The sequence below is a fragment of the Lagopus muta genome, chromosome 2 (assembly GCF_023343835.1).
Source record: "Lagopus muta isolate bLagMut1 chromosome 2, bLagMut1 primary, whole genome shotgun sequence".
Taxonomy (NCBI): Eukaryota; Metazoa; Chordata; class Aves; order Galliformes; family Phasianidae; genus Lagopus; species Lagopus muta.
In genome coordinates this window covers 71,368,628-71,384,551 of record NC_064434.1, presented here as the reverse complement: position 1 = coordinate 71,384,551, position 15,924 = coordinate 71,368,628, and the positions used below count along the sequence as shown (strand labels likewise).

Below are 15,924 nucleotides of genomic sequence, written 5' to 3'. Positions count from 1 at the left end.
GGAGCAAACTCCTGTTGTTAGTATTGCATCAACACAGCTTTATTTTGCTTTATGCTGTACATCTGATCCATAGCTTTGGTATTTACTCCACTTGCTGAACTGTTGGCAGGCCTGTGTGAGGTGGCTCCAGTAAAAGCAGGACTGCTGGGATCTAAACTATTGCTAAACTCAAACCAAAACAAAATACTTATCTTCACAGTCCTTCCTTTTGGGATCAGAAGTAGAAGTGATAAATACAGTGAAGGAAGCCATTCTCAATTTATTTGGGACGTTAAATTGAATGGGAAAGTTCAAAATATTTCTCAAATGGTTTCTATAAACATTCCTTAAATAGCTTTCATGAGTAAAGGTTTGCTGTGTGTTTAAGAAGACAGGAGTACTTTTGAGAAGATGAGTTTTTGTCTTTGGTTTGTTAGCAATCTCATCGAGGCTGGGGAAACAAAATGTCAGTTCCATTTTAAAACTCCAAAAGAAGCAAATAAAGATTGAGAGGAACATTTGGAACGCGGTCCCCAGCTTTACACCAAACATCTGTTTGCTCGTGACTTTTTTTTTTCTGGGTATATGAATGTGATGCCAGCAGCAGACAAAGAATGTTTCTTTGGCAAAATCTCTCTCTCTCTGTGTATGTAGAGACAGTTACAAGGTTTCAGAAAAACAGAAAGCAAACATCAGCTATGACTCTGCTGCTGCCAGTGCTTTCCTAGATGCAGCTCTTGACTGTGTCAACCCAAATTAAATTGAAGCAACATACGTAATTTGATAGAATTTAATTGCCAACTAACAGCTTGGAAAAATGGTGTTATAACAGCAATGTGTACCATGGAAATAGTGGCAAACAGTGCTCTCATTGAAAAAGAACCAAAATGTCATGTTGATAAAGGTTTTGATAACAGCGAATCTACTCGTGTTCTGTTATTAGAAAGAGGTATATAGGAAATGGTACTGAAGTACTATGCTTTCTGGGGCCTCACCTTTGTGCAGAAGAATCCTGTGCAAATGATTAGATTTTGAAGAAAACCTTTATTCATCTATTCCTCTTCACAAATAAAGTGGTCAATGCAGGAGCAGAAGGAGATGACACATGCAGCAATCAAAAGGCTCTGACTGTGTTTCAGAAGAGGACAGCAATGGCTATGAGTCATGGCTGTGAGTCAGAAAGCAGATTTTCTTACATACCATGATTTTGTTGCAAAACCTGTTCAGTGCTGTGTAGAAGAAAATTAAAAATGTACCCCAGAATATGCCAGAGCTTTCCTTATATTGTGCGCTAGCAGTATCTGAAACTTGTTCCATGAAGCATTTCTTTCGCTATTTAAGCCATTACATTTTGATCCGTTTTATTAGTACAGCTTTGTCCTAGTGACACCAGAAGTAAGCAAATGAAATGTCAAGGATCACAGTGTAGAGAAGGTGAGAGTGTGATGTGCTGGTTTCTGTCTGTCTTAAATTCTGTGTCTAGAGTGTTCCTGTTTAAAAACTCATAAGGAATACAGCGACCTGCGAGCACAAAAAGGGCAGGACTGAGCTGCAGGTAGGAAATGGGTGTACAGTGATTTCCAGATATTTATTTTCTGAAAATGGAAAAAAATAAGGTTACATAGAAGTAGGTAGAGGGTAAGAAACTAAGGTGGATGGAAGGGGATAAATCACGCTGAGCACTGCAGGCAGAACTTCAGTTTGATTTTAAAGATGAGATGAAACCAGAAAAGGTGCCTGAGAAGTGTTTGGAGATTGTTTTGAATGATAAACAGGGACAAGCTAGAGACATCTAGAGATGGGGTAAAATAAGTGGTGAGGAAAAGCTGGAACAGTCAAGACACAGTCAAGGGTACAAGAAGAATTTGAGGGGCTCCTAAAATAAGTTTCTGAGCAATAACAGGCAAGACTCTGTTATGATATTGAAACTTAGGGAAAGTCAAAGGGGTTACTCTCAGTATAAGCCTAAGGGACAGGAAAAATATTGAATCTGCCAGCAATTAAAGAGAAAAGAGCTAGAATTTCCTTGACACCAACGGAGTTTCTTACAGTCATGACACCACTAAACTTTCCAAATGGCTCTGAAAATATTTGTTGAAGGATGAGTTATCTTCTTTCAGAAACATTTTTGCATTCCAAGAGATAATAGTGTTAGAGCCCTCAGCATGGATTTCCATTCTGTGACTATTTTCAAGGTGACTAATTCCCATGGAATTGCAGCAGATTCCACCATGTAAATACCTTTACTTCCTTTTGAAAACCTGTTACCTACCTTCTGTTAATGGATACATAGAGAGGCATTCTTACCTGATTTAGTTCAGATGAACTGAACATGTAAAGGCTACTAGGTTATCACCCAAAATATTTGAAAAATGTCTATGATAAGAAAAAATAATAGACAACTATTTCTTTTTTAAATTACCATTTTGGGGGTATTTTTGTAATTAACAGTAACTGAATCAATCTTTAAATTTTAATTTAGTTAGGAGTTATAACTATCTCAGGTGTTATTTAAACATTTCCTCTGCCAAGTCATGTTATTTTGAACAACTGGTAAATGAGTCACTTGAAGAGGTCTCTGCAGAACTAAAGATTAATACCAGTTTCTACAGCATGAGACACTCAAATTCATCCTCTAGAAACCAATGGAGAACACTGACTGTGCTTTTCTGGGAAGATGCAAGCTGTCCTGTCAAGGGAGGTTTACATTAAACTGCAATACAAAATTCATGTAAGAATTCAAGAGATTCATAGAATCATAGAACAATCCCAACCCCCCTCACTCCTCCCTCAAACAAACAAATACCATTTAATACAAGTGAATGTCAATGCCAAACAAGAAAAAGGCAGTGAAACTATAGCTCATCTGGGTGACTTCAGCATACCAGAACTGCATACATAATAAGAGTTTAAATGCAGGAAGAATCTGAATGTGAACAAACTAGAAATTAAAATCCAGCAGTATACTGATTAAAAGGGAGGATGGAAAGTGCAAGCAGCTAGCTGGTAACGAACATCAGCTATGGCAGATGTGATTGCCATTAGCTCAAAATCAGTGTTAAATTACAGTCAGCATATGTTCTCACAAGGATGGCCTTGGATCTCTGAAATAAGGTTATTCTGCAAATGGAAACTTCAGAAAAGGATTAAAGATAGGATTGTTTGGGAGAGGTAGAGAAACCTGATGTCTGATAACAGTGGGTGAATGTTCAACCACAGCATTCTGGGCAGCCATCCTGCAGCTCTGAGTGAGCAGCGTTATATTTCACGGGAGCTGCAGTTAAAGTCAACAAAACCTTTTAAGGATATGAATGTAAGATTCAATGATTTCACTTATTTCTAGGCAATCAAAGCTTAGTAAACAGTAAAGTATCTGCTGGTGACAAATCTTGAGGAAATGAAAGCAGACGTCCCAAAGATGTCCAGATGGGAAGAACGTTTAACTTTGAGCAGCACTTTCACAAAAAGGAACAAAATGATTGCAATGGCAGGTATCATAAAGTACTGGGACACAGAACATTAAGGCAGTAAGAATGAGAAACTCTGTAAAAAAAAAAAAAAAATTAATTAAAATTACGCAATTACAAAGCTGAGTACAATCTCAGAAAACTGAGGAAAAGGAGTTCCGAAATGAAGGAATTACAAATTATAACCAGCAATATCAAAACAGAGAAGAAACTGTATCATCTAATCAGGGTTCTGAGAGCTGAGGAATAAAAAATGAAGTGGATGAAACTGATCCTTGGCTGAGACTTCTTAAAAACCATTCCTAGGCAACAAGGACAGAAGGCTGAGTAATAGGACTGAGCAGAACTGCCCTACAGCTGCAAAACTTTACAGTAGAACATGTTTAAAGAAAGAAAAATAAAACACAACAAAAGAACCTAAACTGTCACTACTTGGCATCCTGCTATTCCCATCTCACCATCAGTTATATCGTGCTACCTATCTAAGTTTGAGTAAGTAGTATGCTGAAATGTATTTTTAAAAGACAGACACAGCAAACTATTCTATAGGATCATAAATTTTGAGAGAAATTAATGTGTATGTCTATGAGTTTATTTATCACTTTGGGACTTGTGTAGTGAAACATTAAGCTCAATTTTATTTTAGCTGATTTAACTACCCTTACCATAAGCAAGTTTTGAACACCCATCTATATTAACATACAGAGTATTACAGAATATATTCTTGGAATATGGTACAGAGTTACAGAAAGATCAGTTGCTATAGTAGCAAATCAATAGTAAGATACTAGATGGCTTTCCTTAGTCATAAGCTAGAATAAACTTAGGTAAATAATTTTAACATTTTAATTTTGCTGTAGCCAAATGTAACTGAAAACTATATAATTTGAAGTAACTATAGTTTGTTACTTAATACTATGGAGCAATACAGACTGTGAGGCCAAAATGAAAACTACAGCAAATTCAAATTACAGTTGTATGTAAAATCTGAGGGCTACTGGAAAGTAGGAAATAGGTAAATATTTTGGTTTTGTCACACTTTGCACTGTGACAAGCCATTGCCTCTGTGTCTGCACAGTACATGTAACAGACCGTTTGTTTATGTGGATTGCTCAGCATTCAGTAACTATTGAAAGCTCTTATAAGCAGACAGATGGGGGCACTTAAGAAACCAGTGTGTCTTTATGCACGTCTCCCAGTGGACAGGGGCACATCCTGTAATGAGTACAAATTAATAATTTTTCCAGGAACTCTGAAAAACAACCAGGGATTGAATGTGTATGGAAGAATTGGCTGTTCTTGCTCAAAAAGCTGAGTTTTCAAAGTCTCGGCATGCAGAAGGGGTGGGGTTCTTCAGCTTTCTTCTCCTTTTCTAATGAGCAATTTTAGTTGAGAAGTTTCTAGGAAAGCAGCTTTCCAATGCACTGACTTTTTAGGACTAGATGAGACCTCTTAGTGCAGAGATGTAGCGCAGAACTACCAGAGTAGCAGCACTTCTCTTTTCTCCTGCTATTTCACTCAGACACCACGTCTGTATTGCTGTGGTTCTGCGGAGGATATGCTACTATTATTTTCCTTGCCCAGTGTATTGCTGTGTCCTGTGCACAATCATAATCCGTGCAATTTGGCCCCTACAGTTTAGAAATGATGTCTTTATGAAAAATTGGATGAGTACCTCCATTTAGGTAGAGAAATCTTGTTAAACTTCTGATGTTAACAACTTGGTCATAGGAATATAGAATGCAAGTCAGAATGACAAAATTGTCTGGATAACATAATGTGTCTGAGTGTAGATGACTGTAAGATTTGTACATGTTGCTGGCTTTTTTTTTTCTTCATGTTTCATACTAATAGTTAATACCTCTGTTTTATCCTGCTGGGTTGAAGTACAGAATCTTCTTGGCATTAGCAGGTACTTCTTGGTTTGTGAGTTGAATTTTCAGTGATCAGTGACATGAAGTTCCTTCCCATTTTTGTTGGCTGAGGGGATGTTATTTGAACATTAAATAAAATATTGTTTACTTTCATGACAACATAGATAACATCTGAAAAGATTATTATCTCTGAGGATAGGAACCTCTCTGTGCAACAGTAACTAACGTGAGTCTGTATCTGAAAAGACACAAAGCAACCAAAACAAGCATTATGCTGACCTCCTGTTACTGTGTCATGTCTCCTGCTGTGTTCTTAGTGCACATTTTCTGTTGTTTTCATCATTGTCCTGATTAAATTATAAATTCTATTATAAACTCTCTTAAAGTTATCCCAAATAAAATTAGCTAAAAGGAGACTGGAGTTTTGTAACTTAAACCAATGAAATATTATCCTTGCCATATTTACTACTGGAAATTGAAAAATGAAGATGTAGTAGGGAATAGATAGAGGAGTGGGAATTTACCCCTGAATTTCAATCAATTTGGGGCTGAGAAATCTTTTTTAAATAAACTTTTCTTAAGTAATGACTTTCAAATTTTGGATTCGTAGTGTTAGCAGATCATTTATATATAGCCAGGCAGTAAAAATGTTTGGGCATCATTGTATTTCAGTGACATGGGAGCTGCACAGAACTTATTCCATCAATGAAATCAGAATTACTGCCATGTGTAGGTGACAGTCTGATTTCACTTGTATCAGATCCATGGCAATAAAGAAATAATTTTGTCTGGATTTGGAGCTGATGAAGCAGAGAAATCCTAAATAACATTTCAGAACTGTTCTGCCCAGATTCCTTTGATGCATGGGCATTTTCAGCTGTTTACCTTTAGATTAAAAATAGTAGTCGTATTCTCCTCAGAGGTCAACACTAAGTACTTGAATAATCCTCACAGATGTTTGTAATTTAAGTAAAGGAGATACTGTCATTCCTATAAGATAAACACATAGGATAGAAATAAAAAATCTTCCAAGATATTCAAGTGTAAACACAGATTCTTGTAAGAAGTACATGGAGCACTCATTGTCATATTATCAAGGCACAGAAATGGAAAAAGTTGTTGTAAATTACAGGGGAAATGGAAGTTGGCAAGTCTGTCATTTAACAGTCTTAAGGGTAAACGATGAGTGAGTTTGGAATGTAAGGTTGGCAAAAGAAATGGTCTAGACTGAGAGTAGAAAGGGAGGACAAAAAAGACTTAAAAGCTAAGGCAGCAATTCTGAGCTCTCTTCAGATTCAAGTCAAAGACTATCTCTGAAATTTCTAACAGATGTATGAATAGACTCCAACAACAACAAACAAACAAAAAACAAAACCAGGCAACAATTAGTAAAATAGAAGACAAGATGCAAGTCCAATGATCAAACTGGAAGTCGTAGAAATGAAGTAAGAAACCAAAAAGGTAACATCAGATGATAGTTCAAGCATTTTAACAGAAAAGGGGATGTAGCACATAGGAGTTCAGCCAACGGAACAGAAAAGGAGACATAGCAAATTTCTCACTATCTTGAATCTTTAAATCAAGACGTAATACGCTCATTTGTTCGGTTTCTTGACTGTGGGTCCTGCCCCTCCTACCCCTTCCCCACTGGCAGAGAATGCAATCAGGGAGTTGTGAAGCATGGAAAATTTACTGCACTTATTCCTTCTCTTTGCACATTCTTACTCTTCAAGGTCAAGTAACTTTCTCCAACTCCTTAAAGCTTTCCCAGATTATATAGATTTACAGTCATCAATAATTCTTAAGCTATTTTATAATAAATCATGAAAATCTAACTGAAATGAGAAACTTCAACCTACAGTAATGGGAAAGGGCTCATCTACTTCTGGTCTGTATATTTAGTGACAGAACAATGAAAAAATGCCTCATTAGACAGATTAGTTGATAAAAGTATGTGCTGTTATTAGCTGTGACGGTATGTTTTAAGTAACTGTTTGCAATGAAGCATAGAACTATTTTCATGAGGGATAAAAATTTAATGTTCAGTTAGGAATGCATTTTGTACTTGGCTGTTTCTGTAACATGTTATTATTTTTACCTTGGGCGAGTTCTGAATACTGCATTTCCTGCTTCTGTTTTCATTTCTGCTTTTGACAGTATATTATACTTCCTGTGCTGATCAGATTATTTTTGTGTTAGGATGTCTGCTACAAGATATGGTTTAGCTGTTACGAGATTTGGTTTAGTAGCTTAGTGGGTAGTAATGATGATAGGAGGACGGTTGGACTAGATGTTCTTGTAGGTCTTTTCCAACCTTGTGATTCTATGGCTCTATGATTCAATGATTCTATACTGACACTGAAGTCATCCTCTAGATAATGATCAAGATCCACTTAGAGATTCTAGTAGTTTACCTGAAAAACTCGTGTGTAAACTGACCAATGTATAAATATGCATGATATAGCCTTAACTGGTATTAATTATAACTAAATGTAACAAACTTTATAAAAATAGTTTAAATATACCATATTTTAATCCAGACAGTGACAACTTAAAATTACACTGTGTATCCTGGAAGATTGTTTATTACAAGTTCACTGATATCTTTGTATTGAGTACGTAGGTCTCCCAAAACATCATCATCTTTGCCAGACCTACTGTTTTCCACATCACTAAGTTCAAGACCAGACAAATTACGTGGTAAGTAGGAGCACACTTCAGTTACTGACTGACTGTTTTCTGCAGAGGTCTGCCCTTTTCCTATATTCAGATCAGTATCAGAGCTAACTTGCTCACTTCTCAGTATAGATGCTTGTTTAATATGCTCATCAACTCTGTTCTCTTCCTTATCAACCTGATGGGCTTCCTGCTCTTCATCTAATAATCCTGCCCAGAGAGAGGTGTCATTAAGTAAATCAACAGATTCACCACCAGTTCCTTTGCTGTTTTTCAAGCCATGGTTTCTCTTCAAAGAAGAGACTGGTGATGAAGATGACTGCATTGGCAGAAGATCTGACATACTTTCAGCTCTTTCACTTGCTTTTGAAACTCTGGACCTGCTGGATTCCACTTCTGTATCTGACCAAGGTCGGTTTGGGCTTTCAACCCAGAGAGGTTCAGGACTGCTGTCAAGAGCTTCCAAGTCTCTGTCTGTACACTCAGCACTGGTGAAATCTTCTGAATAAACTATGTTGTCAGGACTAGCAACAAAGTCATCTGAGTATATGAATTCAGAGCTTTTTTCAGCAGTTCTGCTGGGGCTTCGTTTCTGATCACTTGCAACAGAGGAATTATCGTGCTCCATGATTTTAGGATGGATGAAGTGTATTGCTTCCTCATTATCATTGCTTCCCTTCACACTAGCATCTGATGCGAAAGCTTCTGGGAGCTGAACTTTCAAGTCCTTTTCTTTGTGAGCAAACTTTAATATAGTTTTCTCCTGTAAGGAGGCTACTGTTGATTTGCATGGATGTTCTTTGCTTGCAAACCCATTGTTCCTCAACGGACTTTCAGCAGACTGCTTCTGTAGGTCAGGAAAAACACCTGTACCAGAAAAGTACTCATTGAGAGCACTGTTTTGTAATGAAGTCTCAACAGTTTCATCAACCTGACCATTCTGCTTTGAACTGTCTCCCTTGGAACACTGCCTGTGAGAAACCACACACTGTTCTTCAGCATTTTTGAGCAGCTTTCTTTTGGATAATGGGCTTCTCACCTTCAACATCTCTACTTGCTTTTTTCTGTACTGTTCTCTCCTTTCAAGCTGTATCAGCTTATCGGGATTGTTTTGCTGCAGCCGTAACCTCAGTGTATTTGTCAGCCCATACAACAGTTTCCTTCTGGGAGGTGTGTTTTCCTTAGTTTTGAAGTTTTTTTCAGATTTTGTCTCTTCATGGGGTGCAGCTTTCTTAGATCTTTTCCTAGCCTGAGAAGACCCTGGTAAGGTAGTCTGCTGCTGGCTTTGCTTGAACTGAGAGCTGGTAGCTTCACTGCTCCTGCTTGGCCTCACCGGCACCTCTGCAGGCTTGAGGGCAGGGGAATGGCTGGATGGCCGTGGACCCTTGCCACAGTCCCCTGGGGCCTGATAGAGCCAGGCCAGATGTGGATGGACAGCAGCAGGTGTAGCAGAGCGGGTGAGCACAGACAGCTCTGCCAGCAAGGCACTGAGCAGCGGCAACTGTGCCAGGGTGCTGTGGAGTTGCTGGGGGCTGCTGGGCTGTAGCAAGGAGGGCCCAGCACTGGGGCGTGGGGGGCTCTGGACCTCACTTTGCTCTTGTGGGCTTTGTACCACATGCTGCCAGCACCCCATGGCTGCTGCTGGTGGCAGACGAGGCTCAGCCGGCTCACGGCTGTAATACAGCACGGGAGGGCAGATGACGTTGCCGTCCTCCTCGCCTCGCTCTTCTTCTTCTTCCTCATCCGCCTCCTCCTCGTCCTCCGGCGCAGGAGAGGCGCGGGGCGGTGTGGCGGGGCCCGACCGTTCCCCGGTCTCCAGGCTGCTGAGGCGGAAGCCCAGCACCAGCTCCCCGACCGTGCGGCCCGCCGCGTCCCTGAGCGGGAAGCGGCCGCGGCGGCCCCAGCGGACGGGCTCCTCGGGCCGCTGCGGCATCTCGGCGGCGGCGGGGGCCAGCGAGACGTTGCAGCTGCCTAGGAGGCGGGGGGACTCCGGAGCGAGCCCGGCTGGCAGCGCCAGCAACAGGGCGCGGAGCGGCTGGCGGCGGAGCGCGGCGCAAAGCGAGTCGCGGCGCCAGCGGAAGAGGCAGCGTTTGCCGCGGCCGAAGGGGAAGGCCCGGCCGGGCCGGAGCGGCGGGGCGGAGGCGGCGGGGCGCAGCAGAAGGGTAGGGAAACCGAGGAGGCGCAGCGCCACGGCCGGACGCAGCGCGGGGCCCGAGGCCGCTACCCGCACCGCCTCCACCAGCACCTCCAGCGCGAACAGCCCATCGCCGCCGCACGCCGCCGACATGACGGCCCCGCGCGCCCCTCTCGCGAGAGTTTGCCGCAGTTTAAGCGTGGCTCTCGCGAGAGAAGCGCGACTCACGCGGCGGGAGGGTGGCCGGCGCCCCCGCGCCCCGAGGACGCCCTTTGGTCGTTGTCTCGACAACGCGTCTTTGCAAAGGACGCTGGGAGCTGTAGTCCGGGCGGTCAGCCCTTGACTCCGCCGGTGGAGAGACGAGCGGTGCTCCCAGGACTCCCGTGTCCTACCGGAGGCTTGGAGATGCGTTTTTAAATTCGTATTTTTTCTCCCAGCTCCATGTAGGCGAGGAGCTGTGATGGACCCGCTTGAGTAAAGCCGCGTGGAATAGGGGAGCGGCATCTCTTATCTCGTGTGTGGGGAAGGGACCGCTCCCCACGCGGACCGCCTTTCCCTTAAACGAGACTCACCGCAGGCACAAGAAATACTTGCCTAGCTGGGAAGATAATTATTCTGTTCAATTAGTAATTGTGCTCAAAAAATGTATCCTAATGTTCAATTAAGGTCACAGTATGCCCTCACCGTTCACCAGCTGGAGGGTACCTGAAAGAAAAAAAACAGTCCTCTCTTCCTTTATTCCTTTTATTATCTCCTTTGCCTCCCCTCCCCCCCCCCCCCCCCCCATTCCTAACCTCTATCAAATCACAAATGCTTTTTAGAAAAGTAAGAAACAGAATTGAATAAAGAACTCTTCGCAGTTCGTAAGTTCCCTTGATCATTGTTATTTAAAGGATGTCTTTCCTTAGCTGTTCTGAGAAGACAGTTAAGGAGTTTATCTGAATTGTGGCCAGTGCTTCAGTAGTAAATAATTAAGTTCTTCACAATTTCTCTACTGCCTCTATTCTGAGCACGTGAGTCTAAGGACTAAGGCAAGTCATTTGCCATTGACACTGCTAGTGTTCAGGTATTCCCATTGTACTGGCATTGTGACAGATGAAACAAATGGCCAGCCCATGTCCATGGCACATTTGTCTCCTGTCATCAGTTGTCTGTTTTCCTTCTGTTTCCTTTTCCTCCAGCCCTTTCCCATCCCAGGAGGGCTTGACAGTTTAATTGCCATTCTCTGTAAAGAGAGGATGACAAAAGACCAGATACGTTGAGGGCAACAGGCACTGGTCAAACAGCTGCTCAGCAGTTCCATGTGAATCTGACGATCAGCCTTACTCCTGTATTTCATTCTATACGTGCAATACAAATAAAATTCCTTTTGTGAAAACTTTAGGTGTGAATAAGTGGTGTCAGTTAGCAACAGAACAAGTACTCAAACAGAAAGGTATAGATTTCAAGTTTGTTCCCATTGATGTGTTCTATTAACTCAGTGTTCTGATCACAAGAACACATTTCAAAATAAACAGAAAACTACATTTCACTGTTGTTGCAAGTTAGAGAAAAAAAGAAGTTGTTTCTTTTTCCAATAGTCCTGAGGTTTGGTACTCACCTTTATAAGGAGACTTGTGATAACACACTTTTAGATTGCATGTCACAGAGGAGCTCTTTAGGGAGTGGGCATGCTTCAGAGAAGCAGGATTATAGAACCAAATTTCATTACCTGCTACTGCCCTTAGGACAGCAGGTACCTGTTATGATCTAGCTCAGCTGCATTCAGTAAACTTTTTTGAATAGCTCTCTTTCTTTTCAGTGCAATCTCTCAGACTAGACATCAATTTGTCTGGGTTTTTGAATGTCTGGAAGAGTGAGAAATTTTGCTGAGGTGGTAAAGTCTTTCAATGACTTTATTTGTATTTTTGAAGTACTAACGTTTCCTCTCAAAAAATTCCAACCCAGACAATTGGTATCATTAACAGCAGCTCAGCAACTTTTGTTCAAATCCTTTGAATGCTCTGAAATACCTCTGCTTTGCCCTTAATATTTGTAGGATTTCAGATGTATTGATCCTGCTGCATAGAGAGAGGTCTCTTTGTACAGTTGTATACCAGTTTGTGGGTTAAGAAATATGACTATTAAAAGAAACACTTGAGAAGACATGGATAATGCTGAATCTGCAATGACAGTACCCATTCTGGTGTCATTTCTACAGATTGCACTTTTTACAGATCAAATGCCAGAGTAAAGAGCAGTTGTTCACTTGGATGCAAAACAGCTCTTCTCTATGCAGAATCTGTAGGCCTACACTTGGAATTTGTGCAAATATTTAGCCTGGTGGCACTCTGATTCAGAAAGGGGTCAGACAGTCTGCTGGAATATTCAGCTGCAATGTAACAGCAGTTCTTAAAATACTCCAACTTAAAATACCGCCCAGAGAAGATTTATTCAGTCTTTTCTCAGTTGTCTGTTGAGTCAGCCACTTGTCAAAGGGCGATAAACAGTAAGAAATTCAGGAATAAGGGTGCAGCTTTTGATAACTCTTAGTTTTTGCTCAGAAAGCTAAGAAAATGAAGAATTATAAACTACATAAGCATTTTTTTTCCCGGAAATACTTTAGATTTCTCTCTTGAATAATCTAGAAAATGTTTCCAAAAGGAATAAGGTTAGATGGAAATGTTAAACCTAGTCAGAAATTGCTATTTGTATGTGTTTCCATAGATTTTGCAGAGTTTGCAGGGATTTTTCTGTTACCCACTTTCAAATTCTATTTCATGCTCCTTAATTTTGTTTTGACTCAGATCTGATGCTGTATGGGCAGTCTAGTAAGAGCTATAATGGTATTATTAGGACAGGTGCTTTACAAAATCTACTTCAAATGGAGGATAGTGGGATCTTTCCACAGTTCCCAGGGTTACTCTCCTGTCCATAAAACATCCCTCATATTGAGTGGCCAGAAAAGCTGGCACAAAACCTAATCAGATGTACAGCTCCAAACCACCTTCCTTATGTTGCTACCCTAAAGATGCTTGTTGACTACTCTTAGTTCAGTTTGATAGCTCTCATGTTTATTTTTATGCTTTACTATCTTTAGCAGGCTTTGGGAAGTGTTTAAGTAAACAATATTGGCTTAGTCATATGGCCCTTCTCCATTTGGCAAACACCAGTTTGTTTCCTATCCCTTTAACGATTTCATTGCTGCCCTTCGTGTTTTACTTTCCCAGAGGGGTGAGAGTTAAAGCTCATGGCTTAGTTACTTCTGCAAAGTCAGCAGGGGAGGCACTCCAGGTTGTTTTCTCATTACATTGGGGCTGGGAAAATGGTTGGCCTTTAAGGCATGTGTGAATCTGTGGCTTTCACAGCCAACTTGGAAATGCAGCCCATACCAACTCGCCTTCTGGTTCTAAATCTTTTCAACAATTAATGGGACTGTGGCAAAACACAGCTTCTCCTTCTACACTGAGAAGTCTTCAGCATCTTTCTTGGCTTTGGGCAAACTCAGCCTAAGCAAATAGTTGGAGAAAACATCCAAAAATCTGGCAAGTACTTAAGGGAGAATGACGCTGTAAGAGCCCAGAGGAAGCAGGATGTCACAAATACAGGAGCTTAGACAACTATATTGAACATGACAATGAGACATATCCATAAGGGTCATGCCTGAGGTGATTTCCTTTATTTAAACAAAGGTCTTATTAAAGCCAATAGACATTTTGCTTAAAACTAAACAACAGTGAAGAATCAACCTTAGGACTCAGCCCATTGAATATTTCTTGCATAATGCCCAGCAATGTACAAAACAAATTTACTTAACTGGTGTCATTAGCACATGCAGGCTTTACCATGAGCCTTCCACTTATTCATTATAAAACATGAACATCATAGACTCACTTGGTATTAATCGAAGCCCTGTGGGTTCACATGCTGTCATTCAACACTAATTAATGTATGATAGTTTACATTATGCTATTTCCCATCCAATAGCTGGGAAGCTCTTGGAAAGTTCTCAAAGAGATTGGTTTATTTTATTTGGCTTCACGATTTCAGCCCATACCTGTCACACACGTGTGTTGAATGATGACAAGATTCCAGGTGCTTGGCCATCTGAGGAGGATCACTTAATCATGACTGCACAGCTGTGTGTGCATGTATTTGTGAAGCAGAAAAAATCTGTACTAAAACTTTACTTCAGAGTGTGGGGATCCTTACAGTTTGTGTTGTAATGGTACAGGAGGGTAAGTCCTCAGCCTCTCTCCAGGTTTAGAGTTCTCACTGTAGGCAATGATTTTTCAGGCTCATCACCTCCTACAAAGCCACGTTTACAGCACTCTTCTGGCTCAACTCTTCTGGGAACCACTAAGGGCAAATTGCAGTTTAGATATCTGACAGAGCCTCTGACAGTGAAAGCTCTTTTGAGCCTCAGGATGGTTTCTGATGCCAATTCAAAAGTGAGATGAGATTTCATTAGAATAAAAAATTGGAGACGTTTGTAAATATTTGAGTAGGAAACGGTGAGTACTGTGTGCATTGTACCATCACACTGATGACACTCATTGTTTAATCTGCCATAATTATCATTGTAAAGTATGGTTTTTTAAGGATTTACAATACAGCTGTTTTGTTTACTGCACGTTCTCAACATCTAAACTGTTTTTCTTTTCTCTTTAAGATAAAATTTATATAAATTTGTCTGTTTTGGGAGCTCTTCTGAGAGAGCAAAAGAAAAAGAGCCAAGAATGTTGTTACAGCTGAGCTGCAGAGCTGGACCAGATCCCCCTCTCTGTGCATGAGGGCTGCGTGATTCCTGAGGGCCTGTGCCTGCTAGGAAGGGGATAGGAATATCCCATCCCACTTAGTGAACAGGAGGTGTGAAGTTGCTTGTAGAAGTGGTAACAAGAGGAACCAATTACCTCTGTATTCTTCGCATCCCTTCCTGTCTTCCAAGGAGATGTGCAGGCAAACGCATGGCTCAGTAAGGTGGAAAGATGTTCGAGGTGGCTCTCTAATGAGCATCTGTCCCTGACTTGCTTGGCAGTGTGATTTCAATTCTAAACATAAGGTCATTTTCTTGGCTAAGCTTTGGCTCGGGGATCTCAACTGGCTCCATCCCTTCAAGCTTCTGTCCTTACACTTAACTAGTAAACAAGGGGTATCTCTCTCTGATGCTCTACTGATCCCATTGACTTGCTGACCAGTATTCACAATGGCAGTAGCTGTGATGTGAAGCTTAAACATATGCACATAGCAAAATCTTGCCCTGTTACATCACTACTGATTACAGAGAAAGAATAAGCTGTGTTTTAGGCTGCTAAACATGGGAATCTAGAGATCTGCTTTCAGCTTCCTCTTTTGCTGTGCATTTTCTTGGGGAGATCTCATTTCTCTGTGCCTGAGTTCCTCTTGTAAGTCCTAGCCAGTGTTCCACAGATCTGCTGAGTGGCCATTAGGATTGTTTTGCTCACTCCTGAGTCAGAGAGTTACAGCCCCATGGTCGGGCTACCAGCCCTTTGCAGGAGATGAAGAGAGGCTGGAAGGGAGCAATTCATTACTGAGACCCATCTCACTCCTTCCCTCATTTTCGGAGCGCATTTTGCAGCACATGGGAAGGAGCTCAGAGACGACGATGCATACACATAGCTCACTGCATTGCCATGTGTGCTTTTAGGCTCCAAAACTGTGTCAGCCTGTCTGAGCTAATCATCTGCCCACCTCCTCGAAGGCTAGCCCAGGCACAGCTTGTGCTGACACAGCTGCCCTGCTAACCAGTTCCTCAGCTGGCCCTGGCTGGGAATCCCAGGGTGACGCTCCATTG

The 15,924-nt window shown here is 41.4% G+C and overlaps 1 protein-coding gene across 1 annotated transcript; it reads right to left on the bottom strand.

The window, feature by feature from the left end:
* Nucleotides 1–4,139: 4,139 nt before the first annotated feature.
* On the bottom strand, nt 4,140–10,822 carry MAP10 (microtubule associated protein 10). Its single transcript, XM_048935001.1, is given in 3 exon segments — nt 4,140–10,370; nt 10,373–10,460; nt 10,462–10,822. Coding segments are annotated over 3 exon segments (2,754 nt in total). The 5' UTR covers nt 10,635–10,822; the 3' UTR covers nt 4,140–7,877.
* Nucleotides 10,823–15,924: the final 5,102 nt, after the last annotated feature.